The sequence below is a fragment of the Drosophila novamexicana genome, unplaced genomic scaffold (assembly GCF_003285875.2).
Source record: "Drosophila novamexicana strain 15010-1031.04,08,12 unplaced genomic scaffold, DnovRS2.1 tig00000462-arrow-pilon, whole genome shotgun sequence".
Taxonomy (NCBI): Eukaryota; Metazoa; Arthropoda; class Insecta; order Diptera; family Drosophilidae; genus Drosophila; species Drosophila novamexicana.
The window spans coordinates 3,409,293-3,436,076 of record NW_020824806.1 but is presented as its reverse complement, the minus strand read 5'-3'; the positions used below and the strand labels follow the sequence as shown (position 1 = coordinate 3,436,076).

At 44.0% G+C, this 26,784-nt stretch overlaps 8 protein-coding genes across 17 annotated transcripts; 7 read left to right on the top strand and 1 right to left on the bottom strand.

The window, feature by feature from the left end:
- Positions 1–372: 372 nt before the first annotated feature.
- LOC115760825 (glutathione S-transferase 1-like) lies at positions 373–1,534 on the top strand. Its single transcript, XM_030702350.1, has one exon. The coding sequence runs from the start codon at positions 377–379 to the stop codon at positions 1,043–1,045; it is 669 nt and encodes a 222-aa protein (XP_030558210.1). The 5' UTR covers positions 373–376; the 3' UTR covers positions 1,046–1,534.
- Positions 1,535–2,623: 1,089 nt separating this feature from the next.
- LOC115761034 (glutathione S-transferase 1-like) lies at positions 2,624–3,371 on the top strand. Its single transcript, XM_030702648.1, has one exon. The coding sequence runs from the start codon at positions 2,650–2,652 to the stop codon at positions 3,313–3,315; it is 666 nt and encodes a 221-aa protein (XP_030558508.1). The 5' UTR covers positions 2,624–2,649; the 3' UTR covers positions 3,316–3,371.
- A 2,045-nt stretch (positions 3,372–5,416) lies between these two features.
- On the top strand, positions 5,417–6,221 carry LOC115761095 (glutathione S-transferase 1). The gene has a single exon (XM_030702717.1). It carries the CDS (start codon positions 5,469–5,471, stop codon positions 6,132–6,134), a length of 666 nt encoding a protein of 221 aa, XP_030558577.1. The 5' UTR covers positions 5,417–5,468; the 3' UTR covers positions 6,135–6,221.
- LOC115761094 (protein immune deficiency) lies at positions 6,218–7,707 on the bottom strand. The gene is made up of 2 exons (XM_030702716.1): positions 6,874–7,707; positions 6,218–6,800 (listed from the first exon to the last, which is right to left on the bottom strand). Exons 1-2 carry the CDS (start codon positions 7,570–7,572, stop codon positions 6,639–6,641), a joined length of 861 nt encoding a protein of 286 aa, XP_030558576.1. The 5' UTR covers positions 7,573–7,707; the 3' UTR covers positions 6,218–6,638.
- A 156-nt stretch (positions 7,708–7,863) lies between these two features.
- LOC115761093 (vigilin) lies at positions 7,864–17,597 on the top strand. The gene is made up of 7 exons (XM_030702715.1): positions 7,864–7,943; positions 9,270–9,348; positions 11,998–12,079; positions 12,147–12,391; positions 12,459–14,312; positions 14,375–15,736; positions 15,798–17,597. The coding sequence occupies exons 3-7, from the start codon at positions 12,049–12,051 to the stop codon at positions 16,200–16,202; spliced, it is 3,897 nt and encodes a 1,298-aa protein (XP_030558575.1). The 5' UTR covers positions 7,864–7,943; positions 9,270–9,348; positions 11,998–12,048; the 3' UTR covers positions 16,203–17,597.
- Positions 17,598–18,027: 430 nt separating this feature from the next.
- Positions 18,028–22,807, top strand: LOC115760805 (tumor protein D52). 10 transcript variants are annotated; one of them, XM_030702314.1, is made up of 7 exons: positions 18,030–18,319; positions 20,277–20,279; positions 20,555–20,679; positions 20,744–20,904; positions 21,034–21,093; positions 21,294–21,498; positions 22,534–22,807. In XM_030702314.1, the coding sequence occupies exons 1-7, from the start codon at positions 18,310–18,312 to the stop codon at positions 22,564–22,566; spliced, it is 597 nt and encodes a 198-aa protein (XP_030558174.1). In that variant the 5' UTR covers positions 18,030–18,309; the 3' UTR covers positions 22,567–22,807. The 10 variants fall into 10 exon arrangements, with proteins under 10 accessions (XP_030558172.1, XP_030558174.1, XP_030558167.1 ...); XM_030702307.1 differs by lacking the exon at positions 22,534–22,807 and adding an exon at positions 21,820–21,983 and having other exon boundaries at positions 18,031–18,319; XM_030702317.1 differs by having other exon boundaries at positions 18,034–18,319; positions 21,294–21,456.
- On the top strand, positions 18,331–20,267 carry LOC115760806. Its single transcript, XM_030702318.1, has one exon. The coding sequence runs from the start codon at positions 19,527–19,529 to the stop codon at positions 20,001–20,003; it is 477 nt and encodes a 158-aa protein (XP_030558178.1). The 5' UTR covers positions 18,331–19,526; the 3' UTR covers positions 20,004–20,267.
- Positions 22,808–22,881: 74 nt separating the features above from the next.
- Positions 22,882–26,719, top strand: LOC115760803 (GPI ethanolamine phosphate transferase 3). Its single transcript, XM_030702302.1, has 6 exons — positions 22,882–23,253; positions 23,319–23,968; positions 24,028–24,214; positions 24,295–25,906; positions 25,974–26,440; positions 26,507–26,719. The coding sequence occupies exons 1-6, from the start codon at positions 23,107–23,109 to the stop codon at positions 26,699–26,701; spliced, it is 3,258 nt and encodes a 1,085-aa protein (XP_030558162.1). The 5' UTR covers positions 22,882–23,106; the 3' UTR covers positions 26,702–26,719.
- The last annotated feature ends 65 nt before the right edge of the window (positions 26,720–26,784 follow it).

The window sequence follows — 26,784 nt, the reverse complement described above, 5'->3', positions numbered from 1 at the left end:
TTGTTATAAACAATTCTGGCACTCTACTCACTAGATTTTATTCTATTGTACTACATTATATTAATTAAATTATGTTCGCAGATTTCTTATAATTTCTTCCAACATTTACCTTCTTATACAGGGTACCGTTAACACTCCCAAGGTGTCGTTAACAGCCCACGTAGCACCTGGAATAAGGGCGCATTTTAAATGTGTATCAATTATTTGCTGCCCTTCATCAAGTTGAGTCTTCGCCTCCTTCTCGATTTGTATTTCCTTATAGACTTACGTGTCCCTCGACCCAGAGGCCACGTGTCCCCGGCCAGGCTGGGGCATATATAAGGACCTGCCGGCCAGCGCCTCGCATTTAGTCGCAATATTCAATCAACGCCGAATCATGGGCAAACTTTTGATCTACGGCCTGGAGGCAAGTCCACCGACACGGGCCTGTCTGCTGACGCTGAAGGCGCTGGAGCTGCCCTACGATCTGGTGCCCGTTAATATACCAGCCGGTGAGCATTTGTTGCCCGAGTTCCGGCAGAAGAATCCGCAGCACACGGTGCCGTTGCTGGAGGATGACGAGGTATGCATCTGGGATTCGCATGCCATCATGGCCTACCTGGTGGGCAAGTATGCGGCAAATGATGCACTGTATCCGACGGATAGCCGGCAGCGTGCGATTGTCGATCAGCGTCTGCACTTCGATTCGGGTCTGATGTTCACGGGCGCACTGCGTCCCATCACGAGGAGCGTGCTCTTTCTGGGCGAAACGGCCATTGAACAGTCCCGCATCGATGCGGTGGCTGAGATCTATGACCTGGTCGAGCTATTTCTGGGCGATAACGATTTCGTGGCCGGCAACGAGCTGACCATAGCCGACTTTAGCTTTGTCTCGTCGATAAGCTGCCTGGCTGTCTACCTGGAGCTGGATCCGGTGAAGTATCCCAAGATCTTGGCCTGGCTGGAGCGGCTCAAGGAGCTGCCCTACTACGAGGAGGCCAACGGCGTGGGCGCTGCACAGCTGGAGGCTATGCTTAAGTCGAAAAACTTTACAATTGTTGCTTAGTTTGGGGCTTGGCTCTCAGTAAAATGCCCATTTAATGCACATGTGTATGTATGTGTGTTGACAAAGAGCTAATTACACAAAATAATATTTAAAGAGCGCCCGACACTTGGGCTCTCTTCAGTTTATGACGAAATATTTGTTTGGAACAGAAACCGCTGCATCATGGCGTGACAGCGCTTTTGGTAGTTGAAAAAAGAGCGAGCGATCGCAGAGAGAGTTATTTCATGGACTGCGACAAACATGAAGAGCGCAATCAGTTAACTATCTATTCAACACACACACACATTCACACACTCTTAGCTTTGCCGGCACTTGCATATAAATGCGCGTGTACTCTGAGAGAAAGTACCAGATCAGCATATCTGCATTGAGCAATAAATACTTTCTATTAATTACCCGTTGGGCACATTTTGAAACTAAGAGCACGTAGCTTAAGTAAAGCAATATAAAAGAATACACTCACACACACATACACACAGCTGAATTGCTTAGTAACTAACGGTAACTAGTTTTACTCTGCCCCTCAGCACACCCCTTTGCTAATTAAAAAAAAACATTAGCATTTAGCAAATGTAATTAATTTCGGCTTAAATGCGAAGAAGAAGCAACTGTTCTCGACTTTAAAAGAGAGCAGCAAATAGAGCTCGCTCTTAAGCTGCAGCCGCTTCGCTCTCAGTAGCACTCGCAATCTGGCCACATGTTTATCTCTCTATAAAAGGCATTGATGCGCCCCCTCGCCCAGCAGTTATCGTTCACACGGCGTGGACTGTCAACATGGGAAAGCCAACGCTTTACGGCGCAGCATCGCTACATTGGTTTTCCGCTCGAAGCCGGTGCCCAAGGAGCGCATTGAAGCCATTGTCGAGGTGTACGATTTTATGGGCATTGATGCCGTTAAATTTCCCAAGCTGAGCGCATGGATCAAGCGCTTGGAGCAGCTGCCCTATTATGGGGAAAATGCCAAAGGGGCAGAGCAATATGCGGCTTTTATTAGAGGTAAAAAATGTACAGTAATTGCCTAAGAGAGCGGGCCTTAACAGTTAGCTATTGATTATCTATGGATTAACTGTGGACATGACAAGTTTTTGATGACTCACTGACAGCGCGTCGAACTAGCAATCGAGAAGTTGCCGGTTCAATTTCAACAGCAATTGTTCATTTTGAGCTTGTTTATTTATTTATACAATTGTTTGTGTTTTTTCGCAAAGCACAAATTAATCGATTCACCATTGTAAGACACCTCTTATGGTTTTTATTTATTTTTTTTAATTTTAATTGTTTAATTAATTTAATGAAAACACATCATCAACATTGGCTTATGTTTATACAAAGCGCACAAATTCGCAATGTCGTGACGTCACAAATCGAAGAGAACACAATTCCTTGCATACCCTACGGCTCGCCCAATCGAACTGATATCGAAGCGATATCAAAGAGCGTAGGGAAATTAAAATATATGTGCCAGCAAACTTTGCTTTAACTTTCCTCTCTTGCACACGAAATTCGGCAACTTGTTCGGCTCTCTTCGAGCTCGAGTGCATATATAAAGCGTCGACGCGCCCCGTGCCCGGTCAGTTAACGTTGACACGTCGATCAGGTTGAACATGGGTAAGCTAGTACTATACGGTGTGGATGCCAGCCCTCCAGTGCGTGCTGTCAAGCTGACGCTGGCTGCACTGCAGCTGCCCTACGAGTACACGGTGGTCAATGTCCTGAACAAGGAGCAGTTCTCCGAGGCATATCTGAAGAAGAATCCGCAGCACACGGTGCCCCTGCTGGAGGACGGAGAGGCGCTCATTTGGGACTCGCATGCCATAATCGCATATCTGGTGGGCAAATACGCCAAGGACGACTCGCTGTATCCCAAGGATCTGCTCAAGCGCGCCGTCGTGGATCAGCGCCTGCACTTCGAGGGCGGAGTCGTGTTCGCCAATGCTCTGCGCAGCATTACCAAATACGTTCTCTTCCTGGGCAAGACTGAGGTGCCCAAGGAGCGCATCGAGGCAATTACCGAGGCGTACGATTTCGTCGAGTCCTTCCTCAAGGATAACAAGTACATTGCCGGCGATCAGCTAACCATTGCCGACTTCAGTCTCATCTCGTCGATCACCTCGCTGGTGCCCTACATCCCCATCGAGGCCACAAAGTACCCCAAGCTGAGCGCATGGATCAAGCGCCTGGAGCAGCTGCCCTACTATGCGGAAAATGCGAAGGGTGCAGAGCAATTTGCGGCTGTTATTAAAAGCAAAAAGTTCACAGTAGTTGACTAAGTGAGTCCGCATTATTAGTTTTCCAATAACTTTTCAATAAATGTTTTATGATTATTGATGGTTATCTTATCATAGATAATCGATATTGTTGAAATTTTTACGTAAAAGCTCTTTGGGCTACGTGGGCGAGTGAAAGAGAGAGCAACAGCTGCGTCTAATGGAAAAAACATGCATGATTTGCCAAATTACGGGTTTTTCAGTCACAATCGAGAGAGCTGCAGTTTATGGAGGGAATAATGCTCTGTGTGCATTTCTTAGCACTTACTCTTAGTCATTGAGCTATAAATATTTATTTATCTATTTACTACTCAATGGAGCTAAGTATAAAAATTTCCCAACTTTGAAGCTTATCTCTTAAAACAGTTAAAGCGAATGACGTTTTACTTTAATTCATAAACTGCTGCCCAATTGTGTTTGCTCTTCGCTAGTGCTTTTAACGCATTTAAAGAGAGGGAGAGAGAGAGTGCGAAAAGGTAACTATGGAATTAGCAGATTCAGAGTAAAATTCCAAATATTCTACTTTGTCCCGTATGCTCTCTGTTTTTTTTTTACTGCTAGTTTTTTGGCAGCTGCTGTAAAAGCTCTTCTCAGGCTTCAGTAATGGTTCAGCTAGCGAACCGGCAACATGGTCAAGCTGACACTGTACGGCCTCGATCCCAGTCCGTAAACGTACTGAAGGCAGAGCAGCTGTCGCCGGCTTATCTGCAGCAGAATCCGCAGCACACGGGGCCCATGTTTGAGGCCTACGATTTCGTGGAGGCTTGACCATTGCCGACTTTGGTCTCATCTCGTCGATCAGCTCAATGGACATTGATGCCGTTAAATATCCCAAGCTCAAAGCTTGAATGTGTCGCATGGACTTTTTGTGCAACGTTCACAGTGGCCACACATTAGCTGAGAAGAGTGGGAACAGTCACAACAAAGTTCACAGTGGCCACACAAAAAAAGAGAAGAGAGGGAACAGCAGCAACTGATGAAGAAGCAGCAAAATAAAAACAAATAAAGTGGGAACTCTCTTTATTTGACAAAATCTCAGGTAAGGCACATAAAGCATCATTGAAAATAGCGTACTCTTAAAAAAATATTTGTAAGCACTCTCTTAGTTTAAGGCCGCAGTTAGGATTAAGACTTTATTGCGCTCTTAACTTTAAGCTTAACATTATCATTTATTAGAGCTCTAGAGAGTCAGTTTGTAGGTTAAAGCTTTTCTGATTGGAGATTGATTATGATATGCTAGTTATATATTTACCTGTATATAGTTTATATAGTTATCTAATCTGAAGCTATTTAACATGAACTTTTGACCTTAGCTTGTGTCCTTATGACCTTCACTATAATAATTCAAATATAATCTTTTAGTAAGAGCAGCACTGACCTTTTTCTGATCGGCTTAAAATACCTGCGCCGCACTTACCTTGCACATTTTGTAGGTTATCAACAACAGTTATCAGTTTATCGACTTGATTTTCTTATCGCGCTGATAAGCTTAAAAAAAACAGAGTCATTGCATTGAAAAAAAATAGACAGGTTTTCCAAGAATTGAAACGAGTTCCGCAAATAACTTTAATCGTTTGTTATATAAGTGCAAATAAAGGCAGACATAAGATAACAATTGTTTATACAATGGAATTTGTCTGAGTTTGAGTTTTAGATACGTTTTTTAGACCCAAACGCAGAATATTCAAATTTTTTACAATCGCTCGAAAGTAGTACTTATCTAAAAAAAAAAAATCCTGTTTGAGCATAAAAATATAGAACAGAAATGTTGATTTGATGATTATCTTGTTTGTTGATATAACTAATTGCAATTGGTAACTAAATTCAATAACAGTGACTATTTAATTATATAATTGGCAATCGACTCCGTAGTCAAAAGCCGCCCCTAGTATATATATTAAAATGAATGCATGCTAGTCCGGCAAGCCCCTCGGATTGCTGGATTGACAGTCGCGACAGCAGAAAAACTATATACATATGCATATATATACAAACATTTATAAACTACGAAACGAAACGGAATTAAATGATATAGTAATTAATGCCAGCAGCGATTCGCACACGATTACGGCTCGAGCCGAGAGAGAGAGAGAGAGACAGCTTCAGTCCAGCTACAGCCGTACGAGCTCACGGACGTCTCTCGACTTGGCATAAAAATGGGTAAACTGGTGTTGTATGGCCTGGAACCGAGTCCACCGGTGCGCGCCTGCAAGATGACCCTGCACGCGCTGGGTCTGCAGTACGAGTACAAGCTGATCAATCTGCTGGCCGGTGAGCACAAGAACAGAGAGTATACGCTGAAGAATCCACAGCACACGGTGCCCATGCTGGAGGATGATGGCAAATGCATCTGGGACTCGCATGCCATAATGGCGTATCTGGTGCGCAAATACGGCAAAGATGATGCACTGTATCCCAAGGATTTCTACAAGCGTGCCGTCGTCGATCAGCGCCTGCACTTCGAGTCGGGCGTCATATTCCAAGGCTGTTTACGCAACATAGCCCTGCCCGTGTTCTATCGCAACGAGACGGAGGTGCCGCGCGGCAAGATTGAGGCCATCTACGAGATGTACGCTTTTCTGGAGGCATTTCTGGACAAACAAAACTATTTGTGCGGCAGCACGCTGACCCTGGCCGACTACAGCTGCATCTCGTCGGTGGCCAGCCTATTGGGCCTGGCGCCCATCGAACAGAAGCGTTATCCACGGCTCAGCGGCTGGGTGTCGCGCATGGAACAGCTGCCGGACTATCAGTCCGTCAATGGGAATGGCGCGCAAATGTTAATTGATATGTTTAGCGCAAAGATCACAAAGATCGTTTGAGTGAGATTTGCCATGAATTTACATACATATTATATATATAAATATATAAACTTGATTACATAATAAAAGGCGCACCAGATGTACGGCTTGTTTATTGTCTGTAGATTACTTGGGTGAAAAATGCATATTGCACAACGAACTTGCACTCGAAATATCACATTTGGAAACAAATCAAGTTGCTTGAGGACAAACTTGTTAGGCACTTATTCGAAGTTTACATATATATATATATATATATATATATATATTAACGGTATTTAACAATATGCCGTTTGTCAAAATTGCTTTTTTTTCGTTTTTAACAATATTGCACAGAAAATAATGCTTAAGTGCACAGAAAAGGCGTGACAAATATGTACTAAAAATTATAAGTTTTAACAACTAAATTAGAGACCTAAGACTAAGACACGCGCTTTTGCACGAATCGCCGCTCCGAAATGCCCTGTTTTGTCGTTTTTTTTTCCTTTTTTTTTGTTATGTGTCGTTCGGTTTATTTGTGGTCAGCTAACTGGACGTCTTGCGCTTCTCGAGCGCCTTCCAAACCAGTTTCATGCGCTGCACACATTCGCGATGCTGGGTTTCCCATAGCAGCGTGGTGAGTCGTCCCACGGTGGCGACCCCGTCATCCGCCCCGCGCACCCACATTAGCAGCAATTGGTAGATGACCTGCAAGCAAAAGCGTAAGGCGAAGCTTATCAGCTGCGAAACAGTTGTGAAATATGTAGATTGACTGACTGACCTCCTTGATGTTGCCGTGCATTTGATGATCGATAATCGCCTGCTCGATCTGACCTTCGGAATGGCCAAGTTCGCGCATAACATGCTTCCAGCCCTCGCCCAGATGCGTGGCGACCGTGTCGAGCAGACGCTCGTCGGGCTCCTGCTGGGACTGCATCATGGCCACAATGCTGACCGTTTTGCGCGGCACATGACGTTTACCATCGGCTGGTGGCATGGCGCTCGCCAGCTCCTCTGTGGTGCTGGTGCTGCCTTTGCGTGAGCTGCAGGCGCTCAAATTTTGATTAAAATTATAAACTGAGCCAAAATGCAAATTGCTGGCATTCGAGAAGTTCATCACCACCTGTTGCTGTGCACTGTGCACATTCATGGTGTTCATTGTGTTGTTGTTGTTGCCGCTGCTGCTGCTGCCGCTGCCGTTGCCGTTGCGATTGACCAGCGCGTTGCCCGGTATCTGCGCGGATTGCACCACATCCATGGAATTGTAATTGGGATCGGAGAGTTCGCGCAACACCGATTCGGTTAGATCTGCTGATGCTGTTGGCGTATTGGAGGGCAGCGATAGGGCGCCGCTATTGTTATCCGTATCGCTGATCGGCAATGCATCTGTTTCTAGTCGTCCTTCCGAATTCATATTTGTTGTGTGCACCTCTTTGTTGCCGCCAAAGATGTTGGGCAGCAAACTCTTTAGTTTTGGCATATTGTGTTTGCCGCGTGAGAATTTGATTGTGCTATAAATAGTTTCTGCTTTCGGAAATGCCAAGAGAACGGGTATTTTCCGTGCTAATAGAGCAAGACTACAAAAAAGTCACTCGCTCTTTTTTTTCGTTTTTTTTGTCTTTGTTGTGAATGGCGCTATGGATGGCAACAAGTCGGACGGGCGTTGCCACTTTTGTTATCGATAACTGTGCCAGCAAAACGCCCACAATATGCCAACCTACTGGCAACACCGAATTTCTTTTACCCGTAGCGCTGCCACTGCGAAACCGCCATGTGGCAACACGCTGCATTTTGCCACGTTCGCTCAGTTGCTCATTCATTCACTTTACTTGGAGTTGATATCCGTTTCGTGTGCGTATTGCAGTTCTAAGTAGAAAGTTTAAACTTAAATTAATAAAACCGTTTTAAACAAAAGCTTTTAAATACCAAAACAAACTGTGCGCGCTTAAATGAGCAATTTCAATTGCACAAGTTTAACAAAAATGTGCTTTAATTTACAATTGTGTGGGCCGCAAGGCGGCGGCGACTAGAGAGAAAATTGAGGCCGCGGCTGCCGCAACGTGGAAACTTCTTGCTTGCATTTTACAAATAATTTAGTTTAATGCCCACGTTCGAGTGAAAATGCCGACTATATTACATATATAAAAATCGCTTGAAATCATTCGAAAGAAAACAACGTGTTTTTCAATAGTATTATCACCGCACGGGCTGTCTGTCGCTGTCGCTGTCGTCGTCGTCGTCACACATATGCAGGGCACGGGCACTCACTCACACGCACACAGTGAAAGACACAAAAGTCAGAGCCATATTTCGTTGTCCGCTGTGGCGGTTGTGGCGGCGGAGACTAAAACGTCGTCCACGCATACACCAATAAAACTATGCACACACGTACATACTTATGTATATGTGTGTCTATGTCCGATTGACAGCAGCGGGAGCAGCAACAGCAGACATACATACATAGCGGTGGCGGCGGAATTTGTATTTGTGTTAGTGCGCGCGTGCCTTTGTATGAGTGCTGTGTGTGTGTGTGAGAGCGTGAGCCATACGATTTTTGAACTTTTAGTATTTCGTCTTTCACATACATACAGTACATCTAACCAAAATGCCCAAATTTTAAAGTGGCCCCCACACGATCAAACAAGTTGAAACCTCTACAGGCCTTTCACCCATATAAAGTGACAGCACTCGCTCTTACAGAACATTTAGTACTAATACCCACACAGCGCTCTTTCTCGCTCGCTTGTTCGCTTCCGCCTACGCACACACACACATACACACATATTTTATGCTCCAGTTTTGTGCGCTCAACTGCAGTAAAAACAATAATTGTCCAATAAGTGGCCCGCATGTTTATGCATAAAGGTCGCCGCAAGCTTCTGCAATAGGGCAGCGCTCGCTCTCTCCCGCTCTTCCTGTCATTCCGGACTCTCTTGAATTTATGCACATTTCTGTTATTAAACACGGCAGCGGCTTGCCAATGTTGCCATATGCTCCACCAATTGCATTCAGTGTAGCGCATTTGGGGCGGCAGCACAAAAACATGTTTTTCCTTTTGTTATTAGTTTCATATTAAAGGGTGGCATCTTTATTGCCTTTTGCTGTTTTACATGTTGCGATGCACTTAACATATACCACATTAAATAATTAAAACTCTTGTGTATTTGTATATTGCAGCTGGAGACACGCCAAGTTGATCAAACTGGATTTTGTTAAAGGACAAATATAGGCCGGATTTTTTGGATTTTACAGTACAGTAAGTTGAACAACCTGCAACCACTAAAACAAAAAAAAAAAAAAACAAAAAAATAACGTTACCGAACATAATTCCATACAATATTTTGTATACATTTGCATAATTTAGCATTTTAAGCACAGCCAGTGCTGTCCAACTTCAGCCAGTATAAAAGCTAGTTTTCGAATTGAGCAATATAAAAAAAATGCTATAAATACCGCTGAGTCTTTAAAAAAGCCATTTTCAGCGTGGTAAAAGCAACTCTGTTGCCAGCTTAAAGAAGTAAATATCTTCTTTTTCAGGTATGCAGCCGACTTTCATGCAAAACTGGCTACGTCAAGGTTTTTTTTTTTAGCTTACTCTTTTGCACATATGTACATATATCTGCTTCTGCACATCTGACAGCATGGAGTACCGTTAAGCCAAGAAAACAGACACAATTTGGTTAAATAACAGCATTTAAATAAATATTAGTCTAAGCACCTTACCAAAACAAAAGAAAAAAGAGTTTCTTTATGTAAATGTGCATGGAAAATGCCCAAGCTGAACTTTGGCTGTCTTGACGACATCAACGTCGCTGCAGCGCATGCATATGTATATAAACATTTGCATGTGCACATGTGTGTGTTTGTGTTATTTTTTGTTACCTGTGTCTTTTTTTTTTTTTTCTTTGTGCTGCCTCGAAAGGTGCCAAGCCAGCCACCAATACTAAAACGACGACGACACGAAAAATCAAGAAGTGCGCATGCAGCGTTGAACACAACACACAAACACATGCATACATACATACGTATACACACACACACACACACTTGCCGATCGTTTCATGTAGTTGCCGGCTATCATCCGGTTTTATAGCTCCCCCCCTTATAACCGCCCAGCACTTCATCAAGCTAGACTCCCTGTCCCTCTCCCTCTCTCGCCTGTTCGCTTACATTTAGCGTGTTTCTTCTTTTGACACATTTTTATACGCTTATGCGTGTGGAGCATCAGTGACATTGTCATGCATTTTGTTACGCATGGGCATGCAACGGTAGAAATTCAGCTTTGGCGCTGTTTCGTTTAGTTTTTTAGGCAACAATAATAATAAATGAAAAATATATGCAGCACATTCATAGTTCAGTTTAAGAATTTTCCAATATTAACTTGTTGTGTTGGTAAATCCTTTAGGGTATCTCGGCTTCGGCTTGGCACAGATCGCTTTTCTTTTTTTTCGTTCATTTTGTGTGTACGTGAAGCCAATGGCGGTGATAGTGGCAACGTCTTTTGTTGTTCTTCTGGCTGCTGCTAAAGCAGAAGAAAAATGTAGGCTAAAAAACTTGTTGGGCGCTGATTTAGAAAACCACACACACACACACACACAAGCACGCATGGACAACCAGCTTTGAACAAGTGCATGTCTTTAACGGTATTCAGATGAAATAGTTGGTAACAAAGAATGCTGCTACTCTCGATCTCTCTCTCTCTCCCTCTCTCTCTCTCTCTGTTAGACAAGCTTTGTGGCCGTTTCTTAACCTTTCACTGGTCCAAACCGGACATTTTCTGGCACTAATAACAGCATTTATATAACATGCACTAGTATTAGTGCACTTACATTGTACATACCTCTGTATTTATGCGTTTGTATTTATATCTTGGCTCGTTATCAGCCTGATCGATAGCTATCAGCTATTTGCTTTGAAAACTTTTGCCAGCGTGTCCGCTGATAGAGCACCAAAACTGTCCAATTATCAGCCGATGCTCAAAAGCCGACCTCCACATGGAGTCAACATATGCACACATACGTACACCCATACATGCATACATACATAATTTTATAGGTTAGCTCGTATATACCCATTATTTTTTTTTTTTTTTGGCATAGCCATTACGTGGCCATTTCGCATTTTGTATAGTTAAGAACTAATGTCTACTGTTCTAATAGAATTGGTTTATCAGCTGAGCAAGTCGAGGCCCCGCCCTCCTGCCGCCTCTACACCTAGTAAAGCACGCTGTTATCATCAGAGCGTCAACGACATGCGGGTCGCAGCCTTATCAAGACCAAAGTAGATTTTCATGTGCCTAATGCCTGTGTTTCTGGTTTATCTAGGATTTATTTTCGTTCGCTACCAGGCGAGCGAGCAGCAAAAGAAAATAAAAGAATATACATACATATATATAACCATATATATATATATATATATGTGCATATGTCCATATATATAGCTCAGCTTTCACAAAGTTCAGTTAAATGCTAAGCGACAGTTGTACAAACAAAAAAAAACTATACCAATTGTTTGTCATTTGAAACTTTAGGTATTTCAACTAATATAATACCTCGTAAACAAATGTATTTTAGATAAATATGAGAGCTTATTGGGTCAGCAGTATGATTTGAGATCGATTATATAAATGTAAATATATCCATAAATACGAATACAAATTCCTGTAAAGATAGAAAAACAAACAAGTACTAGAGGGATCACAAAGTATAGCTATAGGTTAGGAAATACTATAAGAAATTGAAATACACTTAGGAATAATAAATTTTGATCTAAATATACTATATTGATTGCCATATATATATACAATTTATAATAGCTCTCATGCTTGGCGAGTATTTTATAAGATCTTAGTTCTATATATGACATTTTCTTATACCCTGTATTTTCTTGGTTTTTTTATTTGCAGTGTTACTGTAACGACTTGGAACGAAAAAGGACTCTTCTCTTTTTTTAAGTAATGCAAGCAGCAGTCATGGAGGAATCTAACGGTAAACCAGACTCAATTGAATCCTTTTGGAACAGCACTTATTATATTATTTTTAATTTTTTCTGTAGCAACTAACATTGAGCAACAACCAAACGCACTCAACAATGGCCAGGAGCTGGTGTCGTCCAACGAGCAGCCATCGTCGCCCACTCCGGTGGCCACGCCCACCAGCAGCACCGGCACTGGCAATGCCACGCCCGCATTTAGCTATGACGATCTGTTCCCGGCTCTGCCGACGAACTCATCCGCAGCCGCGCCCCTTGGCCCCGCTGCGCCGGCAATTGCGCGTGTGACCAGCTCGCAGAAAACTCAGGTGAGTGCAACATGTGCAACATCTGTCATGTTGAATGCCACTGATTGCCGCATCTTTCCATTTGTAGGTTCTGCATGTGCCCATGGAGGAGCGCAAGTCGACGGAATCTGAGAAATTCGGCGAGGGCGAGTCGAAGCGCATTTGCCAGCAGATCACAAAGGAGACGGGCGCCCAGATTGAGATTGTCAGCGGCAAGAATCAATCGCTCACGTTCCTGATCAAGGGCAAGCAGAGCGAGCTGCTTGATGCGCGTCGCAAGATCCTGATGAGCTTCTCGACGCAGGCCAGCCGCCAGGTGAACGTACCTCGTGAGCATTATCGCGTCATTCTGGGCAAGCGCGGCGAGCGACTGCGTGAGCTTGAGCGTCTCACCTCGACGCGCATTAATATACCCCATCAGGGTGATGAGAGCGATGTGATAACCATTGCCGGCACCAAGGAGGGCATTGAACGTGCCGAGCAGGAGATACGCCAATTGTCCGCGGAGCAATATAAAAAGTCATCGGATCGGACGACGGTGCCGAAGATCTATCATCCGTTCATTGTGGGCCCCTACAATGAAAATCTGAATAAGCTACAGGAGGAGACGGGTGCCAAGATCAATGTGCCACCGCAGCAGGTGCAAAAGGAGGAGATCATCATTTCGGGCGAAAAGGAAGCTGTTGCCGCCGCCAAGGCAAAGGTGGAGGCCATCTACAAGGAGATGGAGAAGAAATGCTCAACGGTTAGCGTTGAGGTGGCCAAGCCCCAGCATCGCTATGTCATCGGACCCAAGGGCTCCACAATTGCTGAGATCCTGCAGCTCACTGGCGTGTCCGTTGAGATGCCGCCCAATGATTCCATCTTGGAGACGATAACGCTGCGTGGACCCCAAGTGGCGCTGGGTAATGCACTCACCGTTGTCTACCAGAAGGCCAACTCGGTGAAATCGGTGGAGATCAATGCGCCGCATTGGATACACAAGTATGTGATCGGACGCAAGGGTGCCAACATGAAGCAACTCGAGGAGGATTGCCCCAATGTGAATGTTAACTGCTTGGAGAACAAAATCAAGCTGGAGGGCGATCCCGAGAATGTGGACAGGGCTGTCTCCTATCTGAATGACATCATACGCAACTATGAGGAGAACTTCACGTACGAGGTGATGACCGTGAATCCATCGTACTACAAGCATATTATTGGCAAGGCGGGCGCCAATGTGAATCGCCTCAAGGATGAACTGAAGGTGAACATCAATATTGAGGAGCGCGAGGGCCAGAACAATATACGCATCGAAGGACCCAAGGAGGGTGTGCGCCAGGCGCAGCTTGAATTACAAGAAAAAATCGACAAACTGGAAAACGAAAAGTCAAAGGATGTGATCATTGATCGTCGCCTGCATCGCTCCATTATCGGCGCCAAGGGCGAGAAGATTCGTGAGGTGAAGGATCGTTATCGTCAAGTAACAATTACGATACCCACACCCCAGGAGAACACCGATATTGTGAAACTGCGCGGTCCCAAGGAGGATGTGGACAAATGCCATAAGGATCTACTGAAGCTCGTCAAGGAAATCCAGGAGTCATCGCACATCATCGAAGTGCCAATTTTCAAGCAATTCCACAAGTTTGTCATCGGCAAAGGCGGCGCCAACATCAAGAAGATCCGCGACGAGACCCAAACGAAAATCGATCTGCCCGCCGAGGGTGATACCAACGAGGTTATTGTCATTACGGGCAAAAAGGAGAACGTTCTGGAGGCCAAGGAGCGCATCCAAAAGATTCAGAACGAACTCTCGGACATTGTCACCGAAGAGGTGCAAATTTCGCCCAAATACTACAACTCCATCATTGGCACCGGCGGCAAACTGATATCCTCCATTATGGAGGAGTGCGGCGGCGTCACAATCAAGTTCCCCAACAGCGATTCCAAGAGCGATAAGGTAGGTGCAGCAATCAGCGGAATTCCACAGTCATTCTAATCTTGAATTCTTGACTCTCACAGGTGACCATTCGTGGTCCCAAAGATGATGTGGAGAAGGCTAAGGCCCAGCTGCTGGAGCTGGCGAACGAGCGGCAGCAGGCCTCTTTCAGCGTTGAGGTGCGCGCCAAGCAGCAGCATCATAAATTCCTCATTGGCAAGAATGGTGCCTCCATACGCAAGATTCGCGATGCGACGGGTGCACGCATTATCTTTCCCTCTAACGAGGATAGCGACAAGGAGGCCATCATTATTATTGGCAAGGAGGAGAGCGTGAACAAGGCCAAAGAGCAGCTGGAGGCGATCATCAAGGAGTGCGATGAAGTTACCGAGGGCGAGGTAACCGTTGATCCCAAGCACCACAAGCACTTTGTGGCCAAGCGCGGCACCATTTTGCATCGCATCTCTGAGGAGTGCGGCGGCGTGATGATATCCTTCCCGCGTCCCGGCACCAACTCCGACAAGGTGACAATCAAGGGCGCCAAGGAGTGCATCGAGGCGGCCAAGCAGCGCATCGAGGAGACTGTCGCCGATCTGGAGGCGCAGACAACCATTGAGGTGGTCATACCCCAACGCCAGCATCGCACCATAATGGGCGCACGCGGTTTCAAGGTGCAGCAGGTCACCTCCGAGTTCGATGTGCAGATCAAGTTCCCCGATCGTGATGCCACCGAACCCGTCGAGGGTCTGACCAACGGCGTCAACGGTGACGGCAGCGAGGGCGGCGAGGGTGAGCCCAGCGCGGAACCGGTGCGTCAATGCGATGTTATTCGCATCACCGGACGCATCGAGAAGTGCAATGCGGCCAAGCAGGCGCTGATCGATCTAATACCAATTGAGGAAGAGCTGAATGTTCCTTTCGATCTGCATCGCACCATCATTGGACCGCGTGGCGCCAATGTGCGTCAGTTCATGTCCACGCACGATGTGCATGTCGAGCTGCCGCCCAGCGACCTCAAGTCGGACATCATTAAGGTCTCCGGCACGCCCGCACGCGTGGCCGAGGCACGAGAGGCGCTCGAGAAGATGATTGAGGATTACGAGGCAGATCGTGCTGATCGCGAGCTGCGCTCATTTGTGCTCCAAGTCGAAGTCGACCCAGAGTATCACTCCAAGCTCATTGGTCGCCAGGGCGCTGTCATTAATAAGCTGCGCGCCGATCACGATGTCAACATCTCGCTGCCCAAGCGCGATGATCCCAATCAACGCATCATTTCCATAACCGGCTACCAGGCCAAGGCCGAGGCAGCACGCGATGCCATCCTGGAAATTGTCGGTGAATTGCAGACGCTGCATCGCGATGTCATCGAAATCGATACGCGCATCCATTCGCACATTATTGGCCATCGTGGACGCACCATTCGCAAGATCATTGACGATTACAAGGTGAGCCCTGGAAATCGAATGATTATATTCAATCAATACATTTTTCTTTGTATCAATTCAGGTGGACATCAAGTTCCCATCAGCCGATGATCCTCAAGCCAATCCGAATGCTGTGACCATCATTGGCAAGGAGGAGGATGTGGAGAATGCCAAGGAAATGCTCTTGAGCATGGCCGAGGATTATGAGCGCGATTATTTGGAGAATTTGCCGCCGTCGCCGCAACCGCAGACTGTTGGCGCCTTCCTCACTGGCGGCGCCGGCGCTAGTTCCGGCTCTGCTGGTGCTGGTGGTGGCAGCAACGAGAACGGTTTCATCATCAAGGATGCACCGTGGGAGAAGAAACAGCAGGCCAAGAATCTAACTGCGCCCAATACCCAATCGCAGGAGGATTTCCCAGTCTTCGCTGCTGGCGGTGCTTCAGTTGCGGCCACGCCCATTACCTCCGTGTGGGGACCGAAGAACTAAGCAGTAGACCAATCAGCGGCAGCCGCAGAGTGCGACGGGGATTTTGGGTAACGGAACAGAACGGAACGGAACGGGCGGGCGTACTGTCGGGCGTTGAGTAGCAACAGCAGGCGTGCTCGAACGAGGTCCTTAGTCGAAAACTAGTGTCAAAAATGGTACAGGTTGTCTCTCTCTCTCTCTCTCTCACTCTCTTTCCCCCCTCAATCACTCTCTGTCTCTCTTCTTCACTCACTCCTAGGAGCTTTTCTACAATGCATTTCAAAAACAAACGACAAATGATAAAAACTATTTTTGTATAATTTGATACAGAGAAACTCTGACCCCACACACATGAACACACACACACACACACACCAACACACACAACATGCTCAGACACTTGAAATTGCATTTATACAAAAAAAAAGAAAAAGAAAACAAAAATGAAACTTTATATTAGCGCCAGATTTTGCTCCCCTTTGTCCTTGTTCCTGCCCATTTGTTGCTTTACCCTCCTGCCCCCTTCCTCAACATATGACTTAAATGCCAATTTCTTTTTATAACCATATTTCAATGCATAATATTCTAATTAGTTCAAGCTACTTAACATTAAGCAGAAAGTTCAACAAATGTTTTGTTAAAAGTGGTTGCAACAACAAATTTAATTGATTGAAAACATGATATTTTATGAGAAACAAAAAACAAAAACAAATTACGGTCAAGAACGATTTATAATTGTAAGCATAAAAATGTTAAATATTTACTATTGCGATTGCTGCTCTATTTTTTATTACAAATCTATTGTTTGTTTATTTTTTTTTTGTGCCGTGTGTTTCTTTCTTGAAGTGACACGCCGCCAATCCGAACCGAGTTATTAGTTTACTTTATTTCGCCTCTTTTGGGAAAGTGCATGGTAAAAAAAAAAAGTTTGTAATTGTATAAAGAAGTGAGAACGAACACTCAAATTGAAAAGATGAGAAATTGAATTGGAACAGCGATGAATTGAATTGAATTGAATTACACACAAGCATGTACTTTGAAATTATAATATATATTCATATATATATCTACACATATATTTACATATATTTATAGATTATTTAACGCACGCCTGCTTCTGCTCCAACAACCAAGAACAACCAGCTTTATATCCCACACAAACCCATTCACATTTCAAAATGAATACAAACATTTTAATTTTGTGCAATCTTCTTGATTTATATTAAATTGTTTTCGACTTATATTTGCCACTTAACAACTTTCAACACACACACATATATATATATATACATATATACACACGGCGCTCAGACCCTGTTTATGATTTGAAGTTGAAACACAAAGTATGAAAATTCAAACAAAATAAAAAATATTACAATTTTTTACTTACCATTCAATATAAAACAAATATAAAAAATATAAAAAAAAAATAAAAACAAAATAAAACCAATAAAAAACGTAAACAATTATATATAGTTTGATTTCTTGATTTTAATTATATTTTTGTTTTTCTGTTGTCTTTTGTTTTATGCGGAAATTCCTTTCGACAAGTTAAAAACGAATAAGCAAAAAGAAAACACCAAGAAAAAAAGAACAGACCTGATATTGTAAATTTTTTAAAATATACATATTTACAACCAACTGCATTAGTAACTTTAAGAAACGTAGTAAATACAAAACAAAGTATATAAATGTATATATTTTCCTATATTAACGGACGTAAATCAAATGTAAACGTAAACGAAGCGACGACGAAAGCTGAAAAGCAAACCTTTTTTTCACTTATGGCATTTTTTTCCAAAAACAGGCTATTCAGATACGAAAATAATGTATTTTATTTCTATTGAAATACAAACAACAAATTATTTTGAAATTAAAAACTTTTCTTCACGTATTTTGAATTCGCGCTGCTCCGACTGCACTATTGAAAAGTTGGCAACGCCGCACGGCCTTGCCTATCGATAAGCTGGCTGCCATCACTATTTATCAGAAAGCACAGCTACTTTTTCCGTGCTTCTTCTTTTGCAAAAATTCTTGTTAAAAACAAAAAATAAATAGTTAAATCAGTGCTGCAATTGAACTGAACTCTAAGCCGCAACATTAAGGAGATCAGGACACTAGCTCAGCCATGGAGGATCGTAAGTGTGCGCTAATCGTATATACTGCAGTTTTCACAAGCGGACTTCGAGTATTTGCCGCATGCAATTGGGGAAAAGTGGTCGCGTGTTCGCCGTGATCCCTGGTCCGCTTATTGGAAGCGTTTTAGTCAAGAGACGCGGTACGCTAATTAGAAGGCAGTTTTGACCAAGAATAGGTATTTCAAGTTAGGTGGGAAGATGGTTAGTCTGTCTGTCGAAATGTTGCTTGTTCAAAATTAAGATGAGTCATGGCCGAAAGTCAGCTTGCGCCCTGTCCCTCTGCCTCTGGAATGCATTGAACTCGTGGGAGTTTATTCCACATTTGCCACAAATACGTTTTGCGTGCCGTAAACATTTTAATATTTAATTCAGATCGCAAAATCTGACGACGTGGCAAGCATTTTGTGAATGTACTGCGTTGTTCTTTGTGTACATTCAGTGTTGCAACAATAACAACTACTGACAATATGCGTAGCAACGCCTCCCATTTGCGCTCAGTTTATATTTAATTAAATATACACAAATTTACTGTGGCAAATCAAATTTTAATTACATTTTGTGGCTTGTTTATGTGTTCGACGTCAATTGAGCGCAAATACTTTTCTTTCAATTGACAGCAGGCAACACACACACACACGCACGCACAGTTTGAGCCCATCCTCCTTCCACTTGTTGATCATGCAATTCTTTAACTCTGCTAACTTGGCACAAAAAAAAACAACATTAAAGAAGAGGGGAAGAGAGAGAGAGAGTCCAAGACAATGCTGTGTTGGGCTGCACATTTTGTAAAGTTGTGCTCTCTGTCTGGGCGCTCTGGCGTTGCCAACATGTTGAGTTACAGTTACTTCAGCTAGCAGAGCGCTGCGCAGCTTACCAATTGGAAGTTGAGCTCAGTTTAAGTGTGGCTGTGACAGTGCGCGGTAGCATATGAGACAAACGCGTTTCTTTCTTGGCTGGGAAAAAGAAAACGCTTTTCACTATGAATCTGTAGAAATAATGGGCAAAAGCAAAAGAACCGAAACATCTTACAAAGCCAGAAAAAACAGAAAACATATCTGGTCGAAGCGCTCGCTTTGAAATGTGAGAAGGTTCCACATGCGCCGCCACGTTCCAATTAGAAAGTGCTCGCTGTTGTTGTTGTTACTGCTGCTGCTGCGGAACATGAGATAAACCACAGCGAGAGAGAGAGAGTGAGAGATTGGGCAGCATGAGCAGCGAATCTGAGCCTGTTAGCTTGGAGTTCATCGAGGATTCTTATCTGCCGCGCATCGATGACATCACCACAACGCCATCTCTCGACGAGCTGGAAATAGCTCCAGAGAGCGAAGCAGACTTCTACGATGAGACGGAGCATTATCTGCGTAATCTAACACTCGATGACATCTTTTATGATGTTGATTCGGATTATGCCAATACCCTAGAGCTGCAGGCGGTCGAAACGGAGTTCATTGCGGCCAAGCTGTCCAATCAGACGCCATCGCAATCGATGGCAAAACGTTTTCGATTGAAATTCTTTACCAAACGAACCATGCGCGATGTTAAGGTCACGTTTATAGATTTCTCGAAACCCTATCTGGCCAAAATATCAAATAGTGATAATTATAAAAGATTTCTGACCATTGGTCAAGCTGGTGCTAAAGGTAAACATTGGTGGAGGGGGGCAACTCCAATTGGAATTGGGTAACATAACATAACGGGGCAATTGTATTTCGAAATATCCGAACAAGTAATATTTGTAGTACAGTGAAAGCTCGCTCGAATCGGACAATCTACGGGTTGCAGTTTTTTCCAGAAAAACGTTTATATATGTATTTAGTTTTTTTTGTTTTTGTTTTTTTGGCGAACTCAAAATTGGGAACACGACTTAATTTAATTGCTTCGTGACTAATCAGCTTTTCTTAATTCTCTCTATTTCCCCCTCTTTTTTTTTTGCTTACGCTATGCGCCGAACGAACAGTTTGTAAGTATTATTTGTGCTGGATACAATTTGAAATGTGAACAAAATTCTTAAGTCTTTATATACATTTTATACGAAACAAACCAAACGAAATTCGATATGCTCAGCGCATGAAAAAGTCTTTGAGGAAGTTGTCTTCCAAGGAGGTACATAAAATCAAACAAAAGCAAAAACACACATTTAAATGTCGCGCCAGTTCTTTAGTTTTTCCTATTAGTAAAACAATTAAATGTATCTCTATATATAAAGAACTGTCTAACATTATGATTTATGCACAGATAACAACGCCCACCTGTCGGAGCCCGCTTCTCCAGCAGCATCTGTGGCATCTGCAGAGATTGCCGCCGAGTTCGCAGCGCTCACCGTTGAGGAGAAGGAACAGCGACGCGCCGAATGGAGCCAGGCAAGTGCCCAACACGTTTTATTTGTAATTCCTTGATAAAAATTCTCTCGCTTTTTATTTGCAGGAGCTGGCACGCGTTGAGGAAGAGATCAATACGTTGCGCACGGTGCTGGCCTCCAAGACGCGCCATGCTTCCGATTTGAAGCGCAAGCTGGGCATTACCGTCTGGAAGGAGCTAACCGACGATGTCAATCAGGGCGTCAAGAATCTGAAAGAGAGCCACGTGTAAGTTGCCGCCACAGACCCAGCTGGTCGACAGTTTTTTTTACGTTCCATCACGTTCGAATCAATCTGGCTTTATTTGTTTTTGTTATGCGTTTTTTTAAATTTGAAAATTTGTTCATATTTATTTAGTTACCAATCGATGGAACAGAGCGTGGGCAGCATATCTAAAGCCGTGCACGAGGCACCACTGTAAGTAATCGTGTCCAGGATTGTGTTCCGCTGGCAAACTAACCCAAACCAGCAGCTGTTCCATGTTTCTTTTAACAAAAACTTCTGCTTCTGTGTGTCAATAACCAAATGCATTGTTGTCTATATTATCTGCGTCTCGCTCGTGATATATGTCTGAGGTTTTATTATGCTAATTTGTTTTCGTTCTGCTTTTCTTTCAGTTTCCAACGCACTGAATCGGTGCTGAAGACAACTGGAGAGAAAACGGCTTCAGTTTTTGGCAGCATTACGAGCGGCATTACGTCAAAATTTTCACAAATGAAAAATTCTGAATCGATGCGTTCTATTGAAGCTTCGGTTGGCTCTGCCTATGAGAACGTTAAAGTAAGCTATGAACAGAACAATTTTTTGTGCCAATCTCATGCGGTAACTACTATTTTATTATATATATATACATATCTCTTCTGTATCCTCTTATGCCTATGCTCATTGAACACACATCTTGACAATTACCAAGTACAACAGCAAAACAAATACAACACTATCTGCTCTTCACACTCTCCACACAGCATCTGCCACCATTTAGGCACACTTTAATCATCGGGGCTTACACTCGTCTAGTCACTTCTACTAAATACTTAATATATTTTATTCAATAATCGCATGTATTTTGCTAAAAAAAAACGTTCAAAGTATTTGTCTTGTTTGCTACAAAACTGTTCGGTTTTCTATTCTATTCTATTGTAGACGAAGGTGACATCCCGTTCGGGTTCGGTTTCCAGTTTCCCAGACGATCTTGATGAGAATAATTCACCATCGGGACTGAATTCACCCACAGACTCTCTAACAAAATAAATGCGTACTCACACACATAAGCAGCACGCGTAAAATAATCAAAAGCAAAACAAAAAAAAAACATAATTACACCTTTACACACACACACACATACATAAATAACACACAATTAACAATTGCGTTTAAATATAAACATAGACATATTTGCGTGCACACTAACACCAAGTACGGAATTTATTTATAAAATATATGTGTTATTATTATTATAACTATTATACTATTTAATGTATGTGTATCTTAACTTTAACCAATTTTGTTGGTAGCATACATGCACACGTGTGTGTGTGTGTGTGTGTGCGTGTTGCACTATTTCAATAATTGTTTTGGTTTAAAATCAAAGAAAAAAAGCATGTGAATTTACCAGAGTTCTTTATGCATAAATCTAAGTGTATGTTTAATGTTTAATGAAAATCAAGAAAATGTAAACCAATTGATAACATATTTTCGCAAACTTTGTTAACACACACACACACACACACATGTGAGAAAGATAAACAGATAATCATTGTGCGAATTTCATTCCTAACTTCTTTGCCGCTTAGCTTCACTATAAAAAAAAAAATATGTATAATATATATTTTTATATTTTCATTTATTTTTCTGTAGGCTTTGGGTCGTGTAGCTAAATGGCGTAACTGACAAATATTCCAAATTAATTTAAAACTATTTAAACAATGAATGAAACAAATGGAGCTTGCAAGCTAAATAAATAAATACATTGGTAATATTAAGACGAAAAACCGCACCAAGAATAATGTAAAAAATTGAAAGCACACACACACACACATTACTGATTCGTTGCAACTACACTTGATTTAAGATTTGCTATATGTGTATGGGATCTTTAAATAAATACGAAAACTATGTGCCCCAACTTAAACGCCAGAGTTTACATTTTAAAAATCCCGCCATGTTTTCTTGCGACAGTCTGGCAGCTCTATGCCCTGACCAGGGCTGCATTAAACTAGCACAGCTGTCAAGCAGAACAGCTGGCAACGCTCGGCAGTACAATTTTTATGAGTGACCGACAGAAAAGCCGTGAATGAAAAAATGACAAACTCTAAATGAAATTAAGTAAGCATCGTGATGCAGAACACTTGACAAGACAATTGGTGACTCCAGAGTGAAAGTGCAATTAAATTTTAATAGTATTTAATTAGTGTAAGTGCGGGCGCAGACATGAACTACACATACTTGTTTGTGCTCGTTTGGCTGGCCTATTTGATATGCAGCGGCGTCCTGTTGTTCTCTCGAGGATTTCTGCTTGCGCGGGTCTCCAAAACGGAGACAAGCACCTGCCGGCGTCTGTCCACAAATCCAAATGATGTAAGTGCCGTGTTCAGTTTGGGGAAAAGTGGGAATTCACTGTTCTTCTTCTTGCCGCTAACTAGGAGTATCTGCTGACACCGGAAGTGGTGCAGGAGATTTTCAAGGATGTGAACGCCTCATCGTCATCCAATCTATGTCTTCCACAAAAGTCTAAAGTCATTATGCTCGTCATTGATGCATTGAAATACGAATTTGGAGTTTTTAAAGAGAACACCACCGAACCGTTGCCTTATGAAAATAAACTAAGTGTGCTGCATCAGCTGCTGCAACAGACTCCGGAGCAGGCGCGTCTGATGCGCTTTAAAGCGGATCCGCCGACGACCACGTTGCAGCGCCTGAAGGGCCTAACCACCGGCAGTTTGCCCACATTTATCGACATTGGCTCCAACTTTGCCTCGCCGGAGATCAACGAGGACAATGTCATAGATCAAATTGTGAAAAGCGAACTGCCTTTGGTATTCCTGGGGGATAGCACATGGACGGATTTATATCCGCGACGCTTTAAGCGCGCCTACTCATATCCCAGCTTCGATATATTCGATTTGGACAGCGTTGACAATCAAATAATGCAGCATTTGCCCAAGGAACTGGCCAGCACAGATTGGCAGGTGCTCATTGCGCATTTTCTGGGCGTGGATCACTGCGGTCACAAACACGGACCCATACACGAGGAAATGGCGCGCAAATTGACAGAAATGAACAATATCATAAGGTAACTACAAATGGGCACAGGATTCATATGTATTTAACAATATTTATTCAATCTCTTAGCTCAGTGGTTGCTGCCATGGACAATGAGACCACGCTGCTGATAATGGGCGATCATGGCATGACGGCTAGTGGAGATCATGGTGGCGACACTGATGACGAAACGAATGCCCTGTTGTTTGCCTACTCCAAGCAGCACAAATTCTTTACTAGCAACGATTCGGGCTCTGATAGCGAATTGCTGCAGCAGGTAAAATAGATAAGACAACGTCTTTTTATCTCTGGCACACACACGTCATGGCCATTTAAAAAAAAATTACTGTTTTGCAGATTGATCTGGTTCCCACACTGTCGGCCATACTCGGCGTGCCCATACCCTACTCAAATTTGGGTTTAATCAATTTTAATATTGTGCCCGCTGTTGCTGTGCCGCATCTGAGTAAATTCCAAACATTGCTGCTGCACGCCTGGCAGAATGCCCATCAAATCTATCGGTATTTCTTCAACTATGCCTTGGAGAACAAGCGCACCTTTAATGTGGAGCAAATGGACACACTGGAAACGGAATTTATACTGTTGACGCACCGTGTGCAAACAATTTACAATGAGGCGGCCTTCAAGTCGTTTGTGCGCGATCTAAACATTAATTTACGTGACATACTCAACGTCTGTCGCGAGATCTGGGTCAAGTTTGAGCCTGCACAAATGTCGCACGGCCTGCTATTCAGCTTTCTACCCATCTTTTTCGCCTTTCTGCTCATTAACAACTCAAATGCCAGCGATTATGCCAAGATTTTCAAGCCCAAGGAGGTGTTTTACACATTTCTGATGAACATTGCTGCCGGCGTCTTTGGCTATCGCTACTACAAGAACTTCTCGTTCAAGACGGAGGAGCATGGCGTTATATTCTTCACCAGTTTGCTGAGCACCGTGCTGCTGGCCTTCTATACGCTGCGCCACTGGAACAGCATTGCCAACAATTGGGCGAATGTCAAACGTTTTGGCCACATGCCCACGCGACTGCTGCTCTTTGCCACCATGGCTGTGTTTTTCTCCAATAGCTTTGTCATACAGGAGGCCAAGATCTTATCCTATCTGCTGGTCGCAGTCATTCTGCTGCTTGTCTATGAGCTGCTGCAGCTGAGCGCGCGCCTGGACTTCAGGAACAAGTTTAAGTGGTCGCAGTTCTTACGCTCTACCGCATTGCGTTTGATTTTGGCCAGCCTGTTGGCCATTTGTTGCATACGTTTCGCCTCCACGCTGTTTCGCTGCCGCGAGGAGCAAGGCAATTGCGCTGATTTTGCGAGTGCCGGCACGCCCGGTTTCTCCGTGAAAAGGCCAGCCATGGGCAAGACCTATGTGCTGGCCGTAGTCATAATTGTTTTGTACACCACACTGACCCGTTTGTATTTGCGGTCCTGCGGCAATTTAACCGGCAATTCGCCCAACGTGCTATTGGCACGCTACGGTCCGACTGTGGCCTCGATTTGCGCTGGCGGTCACATACTGCTCGCGAATAGCGCCATCAAGAATATACAACGCACTCACATTGATGCCATGGCTCTGGTCATCTATGGTCTGTTGCTATTGCAAATTGTTGTTGTCTCGTGGGCGCCATTGATGACGTTTGTGCTGCCGCCCAGGAATCCAAATACCATCAGCGTAAATGGGCGTGACAGCATTGTGCCGGAAATCTTTCGCAAAATGAAACGCATGTATGAAGGAGATGACGATGCGGAGCGTCGCTATGAGATACCCGTCGTCTATGGCCTGGCCACTGTCTACTCATCGATCATCATTTCGTTTGGCGTCTTTCTGGCCATGCTCATGATCGTGCTGCTCGAGCCCCACGCGAGCATTGGCCTCATTGTCTGCGTGGTCGTCGGCGCCATTATATTGAGCGTGCATGGCATTCTGCGCTACCGCACGGCCAGCAGTTTTGGTGAGTTTTTGCCTTGATTAATTATAATTATTCGTTTTCAATTAATTTTCGATTTGTTGCCTTGCAGAGAGCTGCGTGCAGCCCACATTTAGCGCTGTGGTCGGCTGGTTTTTGCTGGCGCACTTTTGCTTCTTCGCCACATCGCATCAGACGACGCTATCGCAGATCGACTGGCGCGCCGCCTTTGTGGGCCGCTCCAGCGCTTTGGGACAGTCGCATCTCATTTCTGGGACGCTTGTCATTTTGAATACCTTTTGTGGGCCCATCTTTTTCTACTGCATGTATGCGCTGCTCAGCACGGAGACCTTTTCGCTGTTCGCCCTGTTTCCGAATCTCATCAAGAGCAGCAGCAGTACCAGCAGCAACAGTCGCAGCAAAGCGGATGCAGCTGCTGCGGCACTGTCCGATATCGCCACCGATGCGGTGGGCTTTGATATGACACGCGGCGAGCTGGCGTTGTATGAGTATGAGGATGTTTTTCTGGGCGTCGGTTTCAAGCTGGCCACACAGTTCTTTATGCTGCAGGGCCTCAAGGTATGTGCTAAGAGTTGCAAATCGTATTTTTTCATTTCGATGTTTGATAACTTCATGCAATTGCAGATCTTTTGCGCCATGCTCGCCTGCACCATACACTGCCGACATCTGATGGTCTGGAAAATATTTGCGCCGCGCTTCATCTACGAGGCGCTGGCCACCTTTGTGGGCCTGCCCTCGCTTATTGTGGGCTATCTGCTGCTGTTGCGCATCAACCGTGCAGTCGATGGACTTATCAAGCGCATCAACAAGGATAAATAGTTTGCGGAACCAACAACAGATATTAATTAGCTGCATATTTGTTCTAGTCCCGCGGTCCTGCAACTCAAGTGTGTATTTCAATT

Coding starts and splice junctions, on each gene's coding strand:
- LOC115760825 (XM_030702350.1), top strand. CDS start 377: ATGGGCAAACTTTTGATCTACGGCCTGGAGGCAAGTCCACCGACACGG.
- LOC115761094 (XM_030702716.1), bottom strand. CDS start 7,572: ATGCCAAAACTAAAGAGTTTGCTGCCCAACATCTTTGGCGGCAACAAA. Junction 6,801..6,873: donor TGCACGGCAACATCAAGGAG/GTCAGTCAGTCA, acceptor TTTTGCTTGCAG/GTCATCTACCAATTGCTGCT.
- LOC115761093 (XM_030702715.1), top strand. CDS start 12,049: ATGCAAGCAGCAGTCATGGAGGAATCTAACG. Junction 12,080..12,146: donor AGTCATGGAGGAATCTAACG/GTAAACCAGACT, acceptor TTTTTTCTGTAG/CAACTAACATTGAGCAACAA. Junction 14,313..14,374: donor GCGATTCCAAGAGCGATAAG/GTAGGTGCAGCA, acceptor TGACTCTCACAG/GTGACCATTCGTGGTCCCAA.
- LOC115761034 (XM_030702648.1), top strand. CDS start 2,650: ATGGGTAAGCTAGTACTATACGGTGTGGATGCCAGCCCTCCAGTGCGT.
- LOC115761095 (XM_030702717.1), top strand. CDS start 5,469: ATGGGTAAACTGGTGTTGTATGGCCTGGAACCGAGTCCACCGGTGCGC.
- LOC115760805 (XM_030702307.1), top strand. Junction 20,680..20,743: donor GACGCGCCGAATGGAGCCAG/GCAAGTGCCCAA, acceptor TTTTATTTGCAG/GAGCTGGCACGCGTTGAGGA. Junction 21,499..21,819: donor TTTTGTGCCAATCTCATGCG/GTAACTACTATT, acceptor ATTCTATTGTAG/ACGAAGGTGACATCCCGTTC.
- LOC115760806 (XM_030702318.1), top strand. CDS start 19,527: ATGAGCAGCGAATCTGAGCCTGTTAGCTTGGAGTTCATCGAGGATTCT.
- LOC115760803 (XM_030702302.1), top strand. CDS start 23,107: ATGAACTACACATACTTGTTTGTGCTCGTTTGGCTGGCCTATTTGATA. Junction 23,254..23,318: donor TGTCCACAAATCCAAATGAT/GTAAGTGCCGTG, acceptor GCCGCTAACTAG/GAGTATCTGCTGACACCGGA. Junction 23,969..24,027: donor GAAATGAACAATATCATAAG/GTAACTACAAAT, acceptor TCAATCTCTTAG/CTCAGTGGTTGCTGCCATGG.